Source organism: Corvus brachyrhynchos, unplaced genomic scaffold (assembly GCF_000691975.1).
Source record: "Corvus brachyrhynchos isolate BGI_N302 unplaced genomic scaffold, ASM69197v1 scaffold302, whole genome shotgun sequence".
Classification (NCBI taxonomy): domain Eukaryota; kingdom Metazoa; phylum Chordata; class Aves; order Passeriformes; family Corvidae; genus Corvus; species Corvus brachyrhynchos.
The window spans coordinates 4,944,043-4,961,248 of record NW_008237244.1 but is presented as its reverse complement, the minus strand read 5'-3'; the positions used below and the strand labels follow the sequence as shown (position 1 = coordinate 4,961,248).

At 38.2% G+C, this 17,206-nt stretch overlaps 1 protein-coding gene across 4 annotated transcripts in view; it reads right to left on the bottom strand.

The window, feature by feature from the left end:
• Positions 1-17,206, bottom strand: part of RAD54B (RAD54 homolog B (S. cerevisiae)) — a 67,025-nt gene that overhangs the window by 13,072 nt on the left and 36,747 nt on the right. For all 4 annotated transcript variants that reach the window (XM_008630704.2, XM_017730397.1, XM_017730399.1 and 1 more), the window contains 4 exons: positions 11,627-11,827; positions 8,369-8,656; positions 5,791-5,953; positions 4,861-5,086 (listed from right to left, as the gene is read on the bottom strand). In XM_008630704.2, the coding sequence (XP_008628926.1) occupies positions 4,861-5,086; positions 5,791-5,953; positions 8,369-8,656; positions 11,627-11,827 (878 nt within the window). The remainder of the gene's footprint in view (positions 1-4,860; positions 5,087-5,790; positions 5,954-8,368; positions 8,657-11,626; positions 11,828-17,206) is intronic.

Genomic DNA, 17,206 nt, shown 5'->3' with positions numbered 1-17,206 from the left:
AGGACCTTGGGGTCTGGGGCATATTGATCCCTAACTACAAAACTTCTAAAATGTTTCGTCTCTTAGCTTAACAAACAAGTCCAAGAATGTAGGCAAAAGCACTAAAGAATACGGAAGTTGTAAAAAGGTATAAAAGGGGTTTAAAAGAAAAGGCAAAAAATCATCATGGCATCATCACAATTCAGATGGAGCACAGGATTGGGAAAAGCCAACACAAACTCAGTAAGGACAATTTGAGCTTGATAACCCGGACCACCCTCTGTGACAAAGTAACCTGCTTGGTCGATGTGAGGTGGGCAGTGGACATTGCCTGCCTGGATTTCTCCAAGGCTTTCAGTATGGTTTCCCACAGCCTCCTCCTGGAGAAACAGATGGGCTGTGGTGTGGATGAGTGCTCTGTGTAGTGGTGGGACCTGCTGAGAGGCGGGCACCCAGAGGGTGCTGGTCAATGGCTCCTTTTCAAATGGTCAGCGTGGCACGGGTGGGGTCCCCCCAGGGATCGATCCTGGGCCCAGCTCTGTTTAATATCTTCGTAAGTGATCAGGAAGACGGGATCAAGTCTGCAGAAAGATTTGGGTAGGCTGGAGAGTGGCTAGCAAGAATCTGATGAAGCCCAGCAAGGGCAAGCGTAAGGTCTTGCACCCATAAGGGAAAACATAACCCAGGTGTGCAGCACGGGCTGGGATCTACCCAGCTGGGGAGCATCTCTGTGGAAGGGATCTGGGGATCCAGGTGGACAATCAGATCAATAGGAGCAAACAGTGCTGTGCTGGCACAGAAAGCCAACGGGATGTTGGGCTGCATCCACAGGGGCATCACCAACAGAGATCAAGAAGTCATTATCCCACTCTGCTCAGTGCTCATCAGGCCACGCTGGAATACTGTGTTCAGTTTTGGTCCCTGCTGTGCAGAAAAGATGTGGACAGGCTGGAGAAGGTCCAGAGAAGAGCCACAGACCGGGAAGCCTGTCCCAGGGGCAAAGGCTGAGAGAACTGGGTTTGTTCAGCCTTGAGAAAAGAAGACTTAGGGGAGACCTTATAACCTTTAAAGTGAAGATGGAGACTCCCTTTTTACAAGAAGTCACATGGAAGAGGCAAGGGATAATGGGTACAAGTCACTCCTGAGGAAGTTCCAATTGCACATGAGGAAAATTTTTCACAATGAGAACAATCAGCTGTTGGAATAATCTCCCCAGGGGAGTGGTGGAGATTTGGCTGGACAGAATGCTGGGCCATCTTGTCTAGACAGTGTTTTTACCAAGAAATGTTGGATCGCATGATCCTTGAGGTCCCTTTCAATGGGGTATTCCACAATTATTCTATAATTAATTTTGTTACTAGCCCTTAACATTGATGGGTTGGCCAACAGGTAAGCTCACCCTGGGACTCAGAAAATAAGAGTCCATAAGCAGCCCCAGAAAACATGTCTGTCTACTGGTATATTTCTAATCCTTCTATTACCAGTCAGAAAATGACTGCAACTATCTCCACTCATATACCCCTCAAGCCCTTTTCCTTCAACAAACACCAAGAATTTTCATGTCTGCTGGAGGAAATGCACACACTAAATACTGTAATGGGACGGTGAGCTTCCTCCAAGAAGGTTTCCAGAAATAGCTACATTTCTGTGTAGACTTGTAAATGTACTAGGATTGTTTACCTGTCTTGCAATTATGCATAAAAATGGAAAAACCTACTGTGGGCATGTCCCTTACCTTTCCACGTGGCTCCAGATGCTAATTTTGTGAATGCTTCTTCCTATGTCCTAGCAGTGTTCACTAACTAAGCAAGCTATGGGTGCAGCTGACAAGCTGGAGAACCTCTTTAATTGTGAAAGCAAATCAATCTAGAGCCTTAGAAGGTATTTTTATTTCCAAACAAGATCAGTTACCAAACACAGACAACTAAGTCTGGAGCCAGATGGTGTAATACATTGTAAAAGCAGCACCACTTAATTATCACAGCCTTTAGAGCCTCCTAGCAGATGATTCAGATGAATCTATGGGATGACTCCAGCACATTAATCTCACAAAGTACCATGCAGTAGATCAGTCCCCCACATGCTGCTCACAAAGAGGCCCAGCGTGTCAGAGGAAGCAAGGATTACTAAGGACCAGGTAACAAGGACAAGCACCCATTTTCCCCAGGTGTTTGGAACTAGACTTGAGCTTTCCTGTTCTTTCCAGGACTGTAGTTAACTGCCTGTTTTCTTGTTGTATTTTTACTGCCATTTTCAAAACAGGAGCAGAAAATTTCCCAACACAGGAACAGAGAGACAGAGGAGCTCTGTAGGGAAGACCCAATGTTGTCCCAGCCCACTATATAGGCTCCACATTGCAGCCTTGAAGACAGAGGCAATGCCTCTCTGAATTTCTCTTGGGATGGTCAAGCAGCAGAAGATGCCCAGGGTTCAGAAATCATTTTCTTTTCCTACATTTTCAAGCTGTGAGCTGAGACTATGGGGAAAGTGCTGAGGCACTGGGGAACAGCCTCCAACATCTCTCCCCTGCTAAAAGATCAAGTGTTCAGGACAGTTTGAACTCCTTTAAAAAAAAAGCAGGAGAGTCCTGACTTATTACAAGCCTCCTGCAGCCAAATATAATGTATTTCCTACTGCATGTAACAACAGCAGTGGATGATGGATGAAAAATTAAAATAAATTTACAAGCTAATTTCAAGTAATTAATTCATATTCTTAACTGGCTGCAAGATATGTCTATATTATAGCCTCCATTTTAGCAATTACTCCAAGTGACTTGACAGGTTTAAGCAAGTTGCCTGGAGCCATGTATGGAGCAATTGTCAATCAGTATTAGAAGCCCATAATGTCCCAGACTTACTCTTTGAACAGACCTTTCTTTGCACTAGCTCAAATCCAATGTAGCTGGTAAAGTGTAAATTCAAAAATGCTGAATCATAAAGCAATGTAAACCTATAATTAATTATTTTTCCAGATATTTTGACTTAAAAACTGAATCTAAACCACTCCAGCAAGAAGTGATAACTCTGTAGACAGATAAAGGAATTATTCTCTCAAACACATCTCAAATGCTGAGAATATGAACTAACAAGACCTAAAAGCAACCTTTGTGGGGATGCCTGCATTTTAAAAGCAATGTTCTGTACATGGCATTTGCATTTTAACATAATTAAACTGTAATCACATTTTAAAAGCAGATCATATCCTGGTGTTTTAAAAAGTCTATTACTGAAGGATTAGGATCAGTTTGTGGTGTTTCAGCACGAAAGTGAGGAAAACATTTTAAAAAGTCTGCCAGTTCTTTGAATGCATTTCTTATAGACAAGAACAGAAAAAAATGTTTGAGACAAGTTCTTCCTTTTAAGTTATACTGGAGAAGTAACAGTATGGTAATTGCTGTTTTTCCAGAGGAGAAAGACAGTAAATTATTTTGAAATACCTCATTATACCCCAGGCAAGTCATACTGTGTCTTCCTTTTGCATGACAATATATTCCGTGGCATTTGGGAACACAATCTTTAAAGCTGCTGAGTGTCCCCAATCAAATAGGTCCAATGAGATGAGTTCTAAGTAAGAGTATTAAAGTTATTTAAACTTAAAGAAAATGAAAGCTACTATCATTTTGGGGCATAGTAACTGTCATCAAATTCAGGCTTTCTCCTCCCAACATTACTCATAAAAACTGCAAGAAAACGCTCAATTATCTCTAACTACCCTTTTAGGTTAAAATGTTGCCATATTATATTTTGCCTTGTATCCATTTCTTTTAGGAAATTTCACATCTCCCATCCTAACCTATATTATATTACAGTTCCTGACAAGTCAGTTTGCTTCATTTCCACAACCTGAAACAAGTTACTAAGAAAAGCAAACAATGCAAAATACACCTATTACACATGCATTGTCTTCAGTGGAAGATCAGCAGTTTCAAGAGTTTGGCAATAATGAGTCAAATTTGAAGAAATAGTTATTGTTACAAAATTTTGTACAGTCTACCAAGAAGTAAACTTCCATTGAAACTTCTGTTTCATCTGAAATACTCATTCTTCCATACAGACAATAAGCATAATGCAAGAAACTAAAGGCAAATCTGGTTGATGTAAGGATTGGATAACCTTTAGAATGAAGTACTATTTGTTTCATCAGTCTACCTGTATGGAATTTTTAGATTAAAAATAGTTTTGGAATATAAGTATCTTTATCTTTGCTGCAAGCACCAATGCAGGTACTGTAAGCTCTCCACTTCCTTTGAATTCGTGAATGTTAATACCAGCAGAAACAGCTTCACTATAGGAGAGGACAGGGATCAGCATCATCCTGCTTCTTAGTAAGATTTGTACTTGTCTGCAATCTTCTAGAGATGAGAGATAGTCTCATTACCTAACACTGAGACTCTAGGCCTGGTAACTCATGAGATTTTAAATCATCCCAACAGAGATCTAATTCTTGACAGTGACAGTAATGGGAATAACCTCCTGAAGTACCCCAAAATAGGCAGCCAAAACAAAACAGAAGTTTTCAGTACAGAACAAAAGCAACTACCACAGAAACAGAGTACAAGGTAGATGCTTTGGTATGTAAAGCAGGGAAGGTGTGCACTTTGAGAGACAACAGAAAACTCCTTAAACTGAAGAGGTACAGGGAGGAGCATGTCACCTTTTACAACTTCACAGGTAAAACCAGAGGAAAGGTAAGACAGACATATGCTACCTGTGAGCTTGAGTTATGACTGACTGCAAAATACCCATATGGACAATTATGTGAAGAAGAAATAATGTATTACAAATAAATATTAACAGAGAATTACTAGGCTTGGTCTCTAGTTTAAAAAAAAAAAAAAAGAGGAAAAAAATCATAATTCCTTTTGGAAATAAATCTTACCTGATCAACTGTAAAGACTTTGATCCTTTCACTTCCCAACCATTTCTGAAATTCCTTTTTCCAGTTTTTCACCAGACTCCCAGGGGTGACCACCAGTGCTCGCTTTAGCACAGGTTTGCATCCATAGGGCCCTTGACGAAGAAGAGTCCAGACAAGTGCAATGCATTGCAGTGTTTTTCCTAAGCCCATCTCATCAGCAAGAATAGCTCCAAATCTGCCACTAACTCTGCAAGATGTAATGAGGCAGTGGTAACATTTTAAAAGACATATTTATAATTATTCACAATTGGTTTAGGGATTTGCTTCTGTGGTTGTTTTATGAAGTATAAAGAACCTATTTATACTTATTATGGTACTGTAATAAGTATACTGTAGGTTTTTATTCAGTTATACTACAAGATCTTAGAATGAAAATTCTCATTTTCCACAGTAACTCATTAGTCCTCTAAAACTAAAGTTTAAATCTGCTTTTAGAACTAAAATTATTATCCAATACCTTAAGGAATCTATTACACTATAATTTATACTTTTGAAAACAATGCTGTATTTTTTTCAACAGGTTGAAATAACATCCTTTTTATTCTAAAAGCCTGAATTATAAATTACATTAATAACTTTGAATTATATGAAATATAAATCCCAGAAAGCAGTGTTCTTCAGCATGACTTTGATTTTATCTGTGTTTATAAAACTTGGTATGTAGAAATGACTGGCCTTTTGGTGCACTAGCTTCTCATGACATCTGGCAAAATCATGGTAAGTGTGATGGTACATTTAGGTCAGAAAAAACTTGTGCAGCCTCTTTTGGGAGAAAATTACTAACATTAATCAACTGAACAATTGCTCAAAACTTCCCAAGATGTCACATTTCAAACATGGGCATGAAAATACTATAGGTATTAAAAGCCAAAAGGATAATTATTACCTTACCTCATTCCCATTACACATTCATATAGAAATATAATTCCTTCTTTCTGATGTTGGCGGAGATTATTTGCAATGTAAGGATCTACAACTACATCCACCACAGGTAAACCAGCCTTATTGAACATCCACTGATGACTTGAATTTGGTCGTGGCATAACTAGAGAATCTTGAAGTTCAAAGCATAATGAAGTATTACACAAAAGCATTACTTTTAGTCTGTTAGCAAAATTCGTTAGGGTTAAAGTCAATGATCTAATGACTGTTAAAAATACTGTTTAATATATCGACCATTCTCAGACTGAAAATGCATTTATAAGTACCTAGACTGCCTTCTACATAAAAACATTCTTTTAAAGAGGTTTTCCAAATAGTTTGCATTCTTCTCAAAGGTAAAGGTGATAAACTGAGAAATATGACGGGTTTTTTTCTGATGAGGTGAAACCGCCTACCCAATAAAAGCTGCATGATGACTTTGAATCCAGAGTTAAATTAGAAAAAGTTCCAAAATACTTCTGAATTGAAAGTCTAAGAAAAAACCATAAACAATGACCTACAAAAAATCTAAATACTGCATTTCAAGGGGATATTCTTGTAGCTTCCCAGAAAGACTTCTCTGTCCAAGAAACAGAGAAGACAAGAAACAAGGCACTGATTTGCTAAAGAAAAATAAGGAAGGATTGAGCATGACCTGACAAAAACTGACACAGTGCATGAAAAAAAGAAGTTGACAGGTTTGAAGACATACAGAGGCAAAGAGAGAATGAAGTGTTGAGCAACATCTGAGTAATAGTTTTGCTTGCCATAATCTGTTTACAAACATCATAGTTTTGCTAGACAATGTCCATACTGGGTTGCTTCTGCTGCTGCTACATACCTTCACTGAAAAATTGGATTGTCAGAGGACAGAATGAGAAAGCAATTTATAGCTTCTGGTGTTTTTATGTCACTAGAGTAGATCTATACTGATAATTTATTCATGGGAATAGGTTGGTTGAAGGTTTGTATCAGTCAGGAAGATTTTGTTTCCTACTGACAAAGGGTTGAGTTCTGATGGATTAAATCAAACTGCATGTGTATATATTTAAGAGCCAGTGGTGACAAAAAGATAACCTTTCTGACAAAAATTTGGATGAAAATGAGGAAGAAACAAGGCTTGGATAAACACTGGACTAAAAACTTAGAGATTGTATGTGGAAGACGTAGTTCTGCATCTTTGTCACTGTGCTCTGTTCTGCTGGCTTTCTGTTTTGTAGAAGGTGCATTTTAATCAACTGTAATCATAGACTTCAACATGAAAACCTCTGACTGTTTCAATATCAAGGTCCTGGGCTTGTAAAGTATCCCAGCAACTTCTGCAAGAGGTTATGCAATCAGGCATTAAATAATGTGATTCTCCTGTGTAAGCAAACCTGAAGACTGAGAGAATCCAACCTATTGATGTGTTGAGGGCTCCCAAAATCTGATAGGAGGTATTCAAATTCACCAGAAGTCAGAGAAGACAACTAGAATAAAATGCAACTTTTTAACAAACTAGTGCAGAAACAGTAAACAAGTTAATTTATGTGCTGAATATATTGGCTTTTTTTTGTAAGAATGTTAATGGAGCATCATCTTGCAACCACAGGAAGGAACATTCTTAGATAAAATGTAATCAAGTTAAATTAAGACCAGAAGCTGGTGTTAATCAGGATGCCCTACAAAAGGGCCAGTGATATCACTAATTACCACTTGATTAAGATTTCATTGTTTATTTACATAGCAGCTAGGTAACAGCTTCAAAAAGTCCCATATCATATCAGGATATGAGGTAAGAACTAGGATGGAGGTATTATAGTAAGAATGTAGAAAAAAAGTATATTTTTAAAAATAAGAGTGGCTCTGCTTAGCAATATTTTTTACACTCATTATCTTCCATCTGAAAGATAGATCCACCAGCAGAATATAGTTCCTAAATGGTTTGTAGACAAAAGAATACTTCTGCTTAGATAATCAACACCACTTCCTGCACCTATCAAATGTTTATGGTGTCCCTCTTACACAACTGCTTAACCAGCCTGTTCCTACACAGTATGTGAACTCTCATGGCTCTTCAGCACACCATACTTCTAGCACTATAAAACTAAACATTTATTCCAAAACATATCTGGTTGAGTTTGAGTACTGTAGTTACACTCCCTGGATGAGATGGATCAGGAATTGTCAGACACAATTCTCTGAAAGTGTCATAACTTTTCTATTACTGATCCTCCTCTGCAATTACTGTGCTGCCCCAGTGGGAAGCTGGAACTCATCTAGAACTTCTAGCATGTGTCAGATTGTTTCTCTGATCAATAAACTCATTTCCCTTGGCAAAACTCTCAGAAACTACTCTAATGTGTTTCCACAGCCATCTGTAACAACTAAGAAAAACTTTATGCAGTGCAGAGTATTTTACTTGTTAGAAACACACATGACAAAACCCTAACATGATTGAACACTAGTACTATATGTCAGAAATACTTCAGTAATACATGGAATTACACATTCAATATTTTTTGAGAGTCAGAGGATGTTTAAAGAAACTTTAAAATTTCAATCTTACTTGAAGCATTTGGATCATGGCGAGGTTTGCAGCTTTGAGAATCTTTGAGCATATTCTCTTTAGTACTGGGTTGACAGACATTTTTGAATGGTTTACAGAATGGTTTTGTAATAGTTTCAGATAATGCAGCTGGAACTGTGTCATGAGTCCCTATTCCAGCCTGAAAACACCTGCCACTGCTGAAATCATCTGCTGAAATTACACCCATCACTTCAATTTCTTTTCCACCAACCACCAGTGTTTGACCTTCATCGAGACTTTCTAGCTCTTTAGCTTTATATCCAGTACCTAAAAGAACATAAAAATTAATTAATTAGGACAACACAGCAAGTACTACTTCCTTAACACTAGTACTCATCTGCAGGAAGGAAAAACCGTGCAAAGGTATCTGAAACATACGATTGTTACACATAAAGCCCTTCCCTCCTTAACAGAGTGACATGTGAGTACTAACAATCAGAATTAGATAGCAGACTATATGAGCAAATACTTGGTCATCCTCATCACCAACTAAGTCTACTGAATGTCAAACAACTGCTCAAGAGACCTTTTAAAAATTAGCCCCACATTGTAAAATCCAGCAGTTTGCCTTACTAACCATCCTAGGTCCTTTTCCCTTTCTTTCATGCCCCCAAAAGAACTCTCCTAACCCCTCTCGCTATTGATCTAAACAGGGTACTCTACTTTAAAAATAATTCTAAATTTGTTTTTTTACACTTAAAGATTCAGATGCATCTGAAATCTTCACTTCTACATATGCTCTGGAACATGCTCTGATTATTGCCAAGATTTATGAGTAAGTTCAATAGTTGTTGGGCTCAGCCAGGTGGGCATTCTCAGAGCAGCTACAAATACTACTGGTCTCATTACAAAATACAGTCTACTGGTTGAAGCTCTCACACAAGAAACAGAGGACATATATAATTTATTTTATTAACTCAGAGATGTCAAAGCCACATCACTTCAGAATTCTTTATCTCAATTGTTGAATTTGTGTAAATTTAGATAAACAGGCTTGAATCCTTAGTCAGGCCAAAACAAACAAACAAAAAAGGCATGACTGTGTAGACCAGCAGTTAAATCACTCAGCTGTGAAGAAAGAAGCAAGGCCTCCCAAGGCACATTTTATCCAACAAACACCACATTTAAAGACTCCTAGAAGCTGTTTGCAAAGCTCAGGTCTGCCACTTCTAGGAATGTGAAAGGTTGGAAGGTGAAGGTCTGGGTTTGAATTCCTTTAAGAGGAAAAAATTACTGAGGTATTTCACAGCCTAAGCAAGTGCTGAAAAATAGTCTGGCCTAAAGGGAGACACTTTTTTTCTTTCCTCTGAAAGTATTCAGAAAGCACATAGTGAACCTTGTTTGGTTCTTGAAAGAACACTTGCTTTCAGGAAAGAGCTGAAGATGCCTGAACACAAGAGAATACATGTGTCTTCCTGAACAGGGTGCTTGGGGAGGGCATTTATGATCTCCTTTGCTCTGCATTTTTGTTTTCTGTTATTACCTCTACATAGCTTCAGGCTGAACATACTGAATACAGGTGTATCCCTGTGCAGATTCTGGTCAGAAGAGTCTAATTCTAAGACAGGATGGGCTTTAAGGGTAGATGGAAACTGGGAAGGCAAAAAGCAAACCTACAAAGCTCAACTGTTTATGCAGCTGCCAGAAATAACCATTTCTGTAACATACAGCAATTTACAAGACAGCACGTCCTAAATTCTTTGCAATGCATTATTAAGGAATTAGGACATTGCAGGGGAGAACAGAAAGATGTTCTGCTGCCTCAAAAATGAGCTATAATCTGTGCTGGTTTTAGGTTCCCTTGTGCCATCCTTGATCCAGCCCTGGTAAGCCTAAGGAAAAAGAAAATTCTTCCTTTGCCTTTTTCTTCCCATTTAAAAATAGTAATCCTGGAGCCTCATACACATTCACTATAAACTTCCCAGTATTACATACAATTCTGGAGGTAAGCACCACTACCTTTCCTTCTCACTCAGTGAGCTAAATAATTGCAGAAATTTAAAACTCACACTGCTTAAATTGGTCAATTTATAATTTTCTTAGAATCAATAAGAATTGAAAGCAACTCTGAATGGGCAAGTTAGCACTAATGACATTGGTATTGTTGTGCTCTCTAACACCATCAAACATGGTAAAAAAACTTTTACCAGAGAAAATCACAATGTTCATTTTTCTATTGTGTTTGCTGCTAATTCAAGATGACAGGACTTGAAAAAACACAAGAACAACAGGGTGGTGGCTGATGCATTCCAGGCATTACTCTCTTTCACTCTGCCTTTTTCAAAAACAAGCAAGTCTGTACATATATTGCTTTGCTATAAATAAATTCAAATTAACTTCTAAGTCACAGACTGATTTGCAAATCAAAACTGCCTGGTCCTAACAAGGCTCACAATGTCACAATTGAAACAAAAGAGCAGAGAAGCCATCTCTGACCTAAAATAAATCACATTATGCTTTGCAGAAACATTGTCCAATCCTACTCCCTTACAAAATATCTTTGGCTCCATTAGCAAAGTTAATTCTTGCTTTGCTTTCAGTAAAAAATTACTGCTTCAAGTTGATGGCAGCCTATGGTTTGCAAGTCTTATTTTTAACTCTGATATCAACCCAAACTATGTCTTACAGCAGCAGCTGCTGCTAAAACTACAAGACTAAAAATTGCTACACAGTTGACTTTGGCTGGGCTGGAAATGTTGCTGTTTGCCTGTCTTTCCAACAAAGATAATATTTTTAGCTGTTTGACTGGCTGAAATGTAGAGATCCAACCTCTGAAATTCCTGATTGCCCTACTGGTGACTGGAATATCTACAAGAAACTTACCTGTATCTTTTCCCCAGATTTTAACTCCTTCATTTCTGCATTATGTGAGCAACTTTAATCAACTACTCATCCCTCATTTGGCATTTCTGAATTAGTACAGCCATTGATTTCCAGATCCTCTCTTTGGACTAGCATTTGGTGTTTCTGTGAATAATGTTATTCAGCCTGCTCCAGCCTCCCCCATGCATCTGCCTTATATGTAATAAATATAAAGCTTTCTTTCAGTCTTCCCCCCCCCCCCCCCCAAAAAAAAAGACAAACCAAAAGCAAACCCAAAATCTCTACTGTTTTTTCATCCTGTGGTCAACATCGGTATGAAGAACTAAAACATCTAAAGAGCTGGGTCTCTGTTATTCAAAGCACAGCAATTTTCTGCCAGGTGTTCCCTTGAGCAAGTATGCAATTCTACAGTACCTCTGCCAATGTCTTTGCCTTCCATATCTTTCAATATTACTGACTTTCCTTTTATCATAAGAATAGCATCGCCTTCCCACTTCTTGTGCTTTTTCTTTGATGCCTTACACCACACGACACTGAAATATTTCACAAGGCAGTCAGGTGCTTCCTGAGCTGCTTCTTCCTTTGCTGTCCCTGATGTTGGCAAATACAGTGCATCTAAAAGGGAAATAAAATAACAAAGAATATCTCAGGTTCTCCTGATAAAGCGTACAGTCTTTTGCATTTCAAAAAAATCAAGGACAATCTATACATTTTGTCTTATATAAACAAAGTGGTGTATTTCTTGTCCTTATCGTAAGTTTGGATTGAGACAGAACAGCACATAAGGACTCATCCTGGAAAAAAAAGCAAAAACCAAACCAACATTGATTGTTTCAGAAAGTATGTACTTCCAGGGAAGTCAGATTACTTGTTGCACTAGTAAGTGAGCTCCTAATTTGACATACATACAAGATGATAAGAATGGAAAAAAAATTAAAGGAAAGGCTGAAAAAAAAAGCAAAAGGGAAATGACCACAAGAGAAAATGAAAACAGGGTCCTCGTGAGACGGTGCTGGGCAATGTTCTGGAAGCAAGGACAGGAACAAAGAACTCAGAAAAGGGAACAAAGGAGTCCAGGAAACAGACCTGGAGCTGAAGTCATCTGTACTAAGTGGTAGAATAACCATAACTGTAATAACACAAAATATAATTTCAACTCCTTTCCTTGCACCCTTCAAAAATAAGTAGTTGTGAAAATCTTGAAACACACCATCTCTTGAGTATGCACCAACTCAAACACCGTTACTAGGCTTAGATTGATTCAGATTTGTCAGCAGTTACCTAATTATAAGTGTCATGGGTGTAAATACTAATAGGCAATATTTAGGTTAATAAGGTTAAGAAATGATAATAAACAGACAGCAATTGATTATAACATCTATTAAGAATAAACACAGGCTTTCAAGAGTTAGCAATCTGAGATAAGCAGTGGTAGAGAAGTCACCAGCATTACCTAAAGGAATATCTGTAGCATTCCTTTTCAGCACATGCACAGCTTCAAAGGGAGAATCAGACTAATTTTCATTAAAATACCCTCGCATGCTGGTTAAAAGCTTAAATCGGTTTGCTCCTTTGATTCCATCTGGGATTCAACACTATACAAATCTGTTACAGAAAAATGCTTAGGCCACAGAGTAACCTTTCCAAAATTTCCAAGTGTGCTGGTATTTAAAGGAGAAGCAGCAAAAGGAAATCCTTGCTCAGAGTAATGGTGCAATAAAGAAGCAGCTTCACCCCTTCTACACCAGTCTACATATTCTTAAAACTGCAAAATACTCGTAAGGTACACACCTAAAATGAGTGCAATTTTTCAGACTAGTATTTACTAAAAAGGTATTATCTAAATGAAAAATGCTGTATTTATTGAATTGAATTTTCTTTCCAAAACACTCTAAAAGTTGTATTGTTGTATAGAACTCTATGCTAACTCAGTGCCTAAAGCAAATAGGATTTTCCATACATAGATGTTTCTTCAGTGCATTAGCCAACATCTGTAGTTTCATGCAGCAGATGTGTCCCCATCTCCAAGGAATAACAGAGCAGCTACTGAACACTGGCACTTCACAGAAGGATAAGAATACGGAACAGAGTAACCCTTTTTGAAATGTAGGGAATTCTTTGCAAATCCTAGTAAATGAACTAGACAGTAACAAAAAAATCCTTGCAGCTCTGTAAAAAAGTTAAAAGGCTCTATTGGATCTTCAGTATTCACAAGTGATAAGATTTAGAGAAGTGAAAGAAAGGGGGTAAGAGAGAAAACCTGTACCTTGCAAAAATATAAAAGATTAATTTCATTCTATATTGAGCTTCTATTGCAAATTGATTCAACCGATAAATACAAGATGGTTTTCTTTTTGTTTTTCGAACTGATTCTCTTAGTTTAATCAACAACTACTTTCCTTATATTAAAATTTCGAACTATTGCTGCAAGAACTGGAGATTTCACTGCAGAATTTTCTTCTTCTCTCTTGAAGGATGGCCATCCATAAACAAATGACCATCTCTTTGTCTCCTCCACTGACCTCCTGCATGAGTTTGGTGACCCCTGAGATCTGTTTTATGGTCATTGCTCTTTTACTCAAATCGTCCTGCATGGTATTATCTGAATCACCAGTAGATTAAATTTCAAGTCAATAATAAGGCTTCAATAATAAGTCTTTTCTTATCCCTGCTTCATTTAAAAAAATTAGAAAATCAATAATTTGGAAACAAAAGTGGAAATTGCTAGCCTTTTGTAATACTGACTTTTGCTGGAAAAGATTTCCAAAGCAACCTGTCCCCCATAACAAGCAAACTGAGCACCAATATTCCATGCAATACTACCATGTTCCTATGGGGAAAATGAAAAATTATAGCCTCTGCAATGTTCAGATATCTTCCCTCAATTTGTCTTCTGAATTATCACAACTTCTGTTTATAGAAATATTCAATAACAATGTTTCTCTGCTACATAAATGATCTTCCTTTTACCAACAACTACAGTATAGTTTCAGATAAAAGTGTAAGGTGGGTTTTTTTTAATTAAACATTTTTAAGTAAAAATAATTGCATCCTCTCAAAATTATCTTCCATATAATTTCCTTGCATAGAAAACCTAAAACTGTTCAGCAACATTGCCAATTAGGCACTTGCATTCAACCTTCTTATTATCTTATCAGTTTTGTTTGTATTCAGCTTCACACCTATTTAACTTTAAAGATTACTCCAGTGCAATAGCAGAATATTTAAATTCAAGAAATAGAGTGTCATGAGCTTTTCAGGAATTGAAACGAGACTGGTATATTATGCACAGGAACTAAGTTCAGTGTTTGATATAGGGGTACAGAGAGCAGTGGATTCAACAGAAACCCCTTGCTGCTCAGAGATCATAGACAGTATCTGAAACAGTTGGATTTGCTGAGACCCTGGAAGATAAATTGCAACTGTACCCTCTGAGCTCTGCTGTTAATCAGTTTGGAGTGAAAATAATAAGTAACAGCAACTTTGCATACACCACAGTATGAGAAACATCAGGAAATCATGCCCACTCATTTCACTCCCAAGCAGTGAACAGCCCAGCCTGGCAGTAAGGTTTGCTTAACCATGAAGAAACCGTAGCAAGCAGCATGGCTCTCCTCCCAAATGAAGGGCTTGGGAACTTTAAGGATGTGGCTAACAAGGATTTGAAAAGCTTCCACAAATAAAGCTTTCTCTCTCTTGTTGAGAAAACAAGGGCTTAGGTTTCAAGATATAAACCATAGCCTAGCTGATACAAGGAAAAGTTTCAGCAGCCTCAAGAAGGTGATGATTTACAGAAATCGGGATGGGATCCAGGAGAGGGGACGGGGAGCATTCCAATGGCAAACTAGTTTAACCAGTTTCTGATGAGCTGGATTTAGAGAAAATGCATCGATTAAGAGCGTTGGGTTACTCCCAATGCAGCAAGAAAGTAGCTGCATTATGAAAGACTACCCAAGGTAACTCAAGCGTTCATTTTCAGGGCACTGTGGGCTGTAGCACTGCAAGTACACGCGCGCTGCCGGGAGGAGTGAGCGGCATGCTCCAGTGAGCTGGGCACCGGCACCTTGGCCTGGGTGTGGTTTAATGGATGGCTTAACCCCATCCCACTGCAGGCTGCTGCCAAAGCCCACGAGCTCGCCTTTCCTTCCCTCTCTCGCTCTGCTTCTCATCCACCAGCTGCTAGAAAGCCAGCTCAATGAATCCCATCAGCAGCTACAGTCAATATAGAGAAGGGGTATGTGCAGTTTGGACCAAGGAGACTGGGAGGCTGCCCATTTTTTTGTAGCAGCTCCATACTTGAATTTCCACAGTGTAAGCATGTATGAAACAAGAGGTGAGTTTTCCCTCAGCTGCTCTGAATCTTCTCAATAAAATGTACTGTCACAATGCAAAATTACAGTTTAGAGAAGACAACTTTGATTCAAGTTGCGCTCTATAGCACTAAGAAATAATTAAGAAATAGAGGGAGGCAAATAAAAAAATCCAAACTGCAGTAAAAGGAGGCTGGGGATTTGAATGAATCACAGCCCCAACTCAATGGCAGTGCTCTGCTGTAGCCTCTGCAGTGACTCTGCTCAGGTGCCATCAGTCTGGTCTATGGAGCCAGCACCATCTCTTTCTTCTTTCGATTAGACGAACTAATCGAAAAGCTCCTTAATGAAATTAATTCATAACTTTTGAGAAGAGAGGTTTACATAGCAGTTAAATGTCTAGGTGCCTATGAAAGATCTATATGTCACACACTCCTAAGATATCCTAGGAATATTTAAAGAAATATGAGTCAGATAGCATCATCTTTCACTTGCAAAGCAATTTAAGTCTAATGATAAACTTAATACTATGCTAACATGTAAATGTATATTAGTGTGCCTCCAAGATGGAAAAATATGTAATAACTCTTCCCACAGCACTTCTGTGAGACTTCAGGAGTAGTGCAAACAGAAGGAGTCAAGCTAACTTGCCCTAAATCCACAGGAATCAATGACAGCTGGGATTCCATTTCAGAGTCATTTGATTACAACCCAGTGCTTTGTACCTCTCTTTCCAAGACAAAATATATTTGCAATTAATTTTGCATGTATCAGCATAGATAGTAAACTCACCTAAAGACTGATATTTCAAGCAGGAATATTTTCTTTGGAAAACACATCATTGTTCGAAATCCAAAATTATTTTTAAACAAAAATGCAAATTATAAAAAAATTTTAATATTTTTAAACTTCAGTGTCAAAGTCTCTTAATAATCTGAAATGCCAATCAAACTAGCCTCTGGATTCCTGACCATGCAATACTACAGGGATTTCCTTCAGTAGATTTTATTTTACACAGCTAATAACTTTGCCAGGCCTTCATCAGTCCATAGTACACCTTCCATGCTAACTGTCTCAGTTGAAGCACATATATTCACACACATTCACAATGTCCATAAAAACTGGCAGTGAAAGAAAAATCACTGCTTATAAGAAAGAAAACACAGATTAATCCAGTTTTACCCACAATGAACTCTTACTCCTTGTAGAAGCTCTATTAACTCAATACTCTGGAGAAGAATCTAAAAATCTGGGGAGGAGATAACACTTTTTTTGCTAAGGTAAAATTTTTCCATTCCTGAAAGCTAAAAGCTCTTAGAAGTAGATACAGTTTGCACATTCTCTGCAGCTTAATTTCCTGAGGATTACACACTGGACATGCTCTAACTGAGGCCGAGAATAGGCTTCTCTTTATTCACCGTTTTCACTGCTCAGACCAAAGTTGGGCTTTTTCCATAGTTCCAGCAGGGAATTTTTCCATGGCCCTCTCCTTCAGACCATCATCCCCTCTTCCTGGCACCAAACACATAAGGATGGCAGAGAGGACAAGGACCAGATACAAGGAAGAGCAATTTGGGAGATGAAACCTGAAAAGAAAGACTATTGCTGGAAAGGAAGGCTGATGTTAAACCAGTGGAAAATTGACAACTGAGTAAAAGACTGGAAGTCTGAGCTGGAAGCTGAG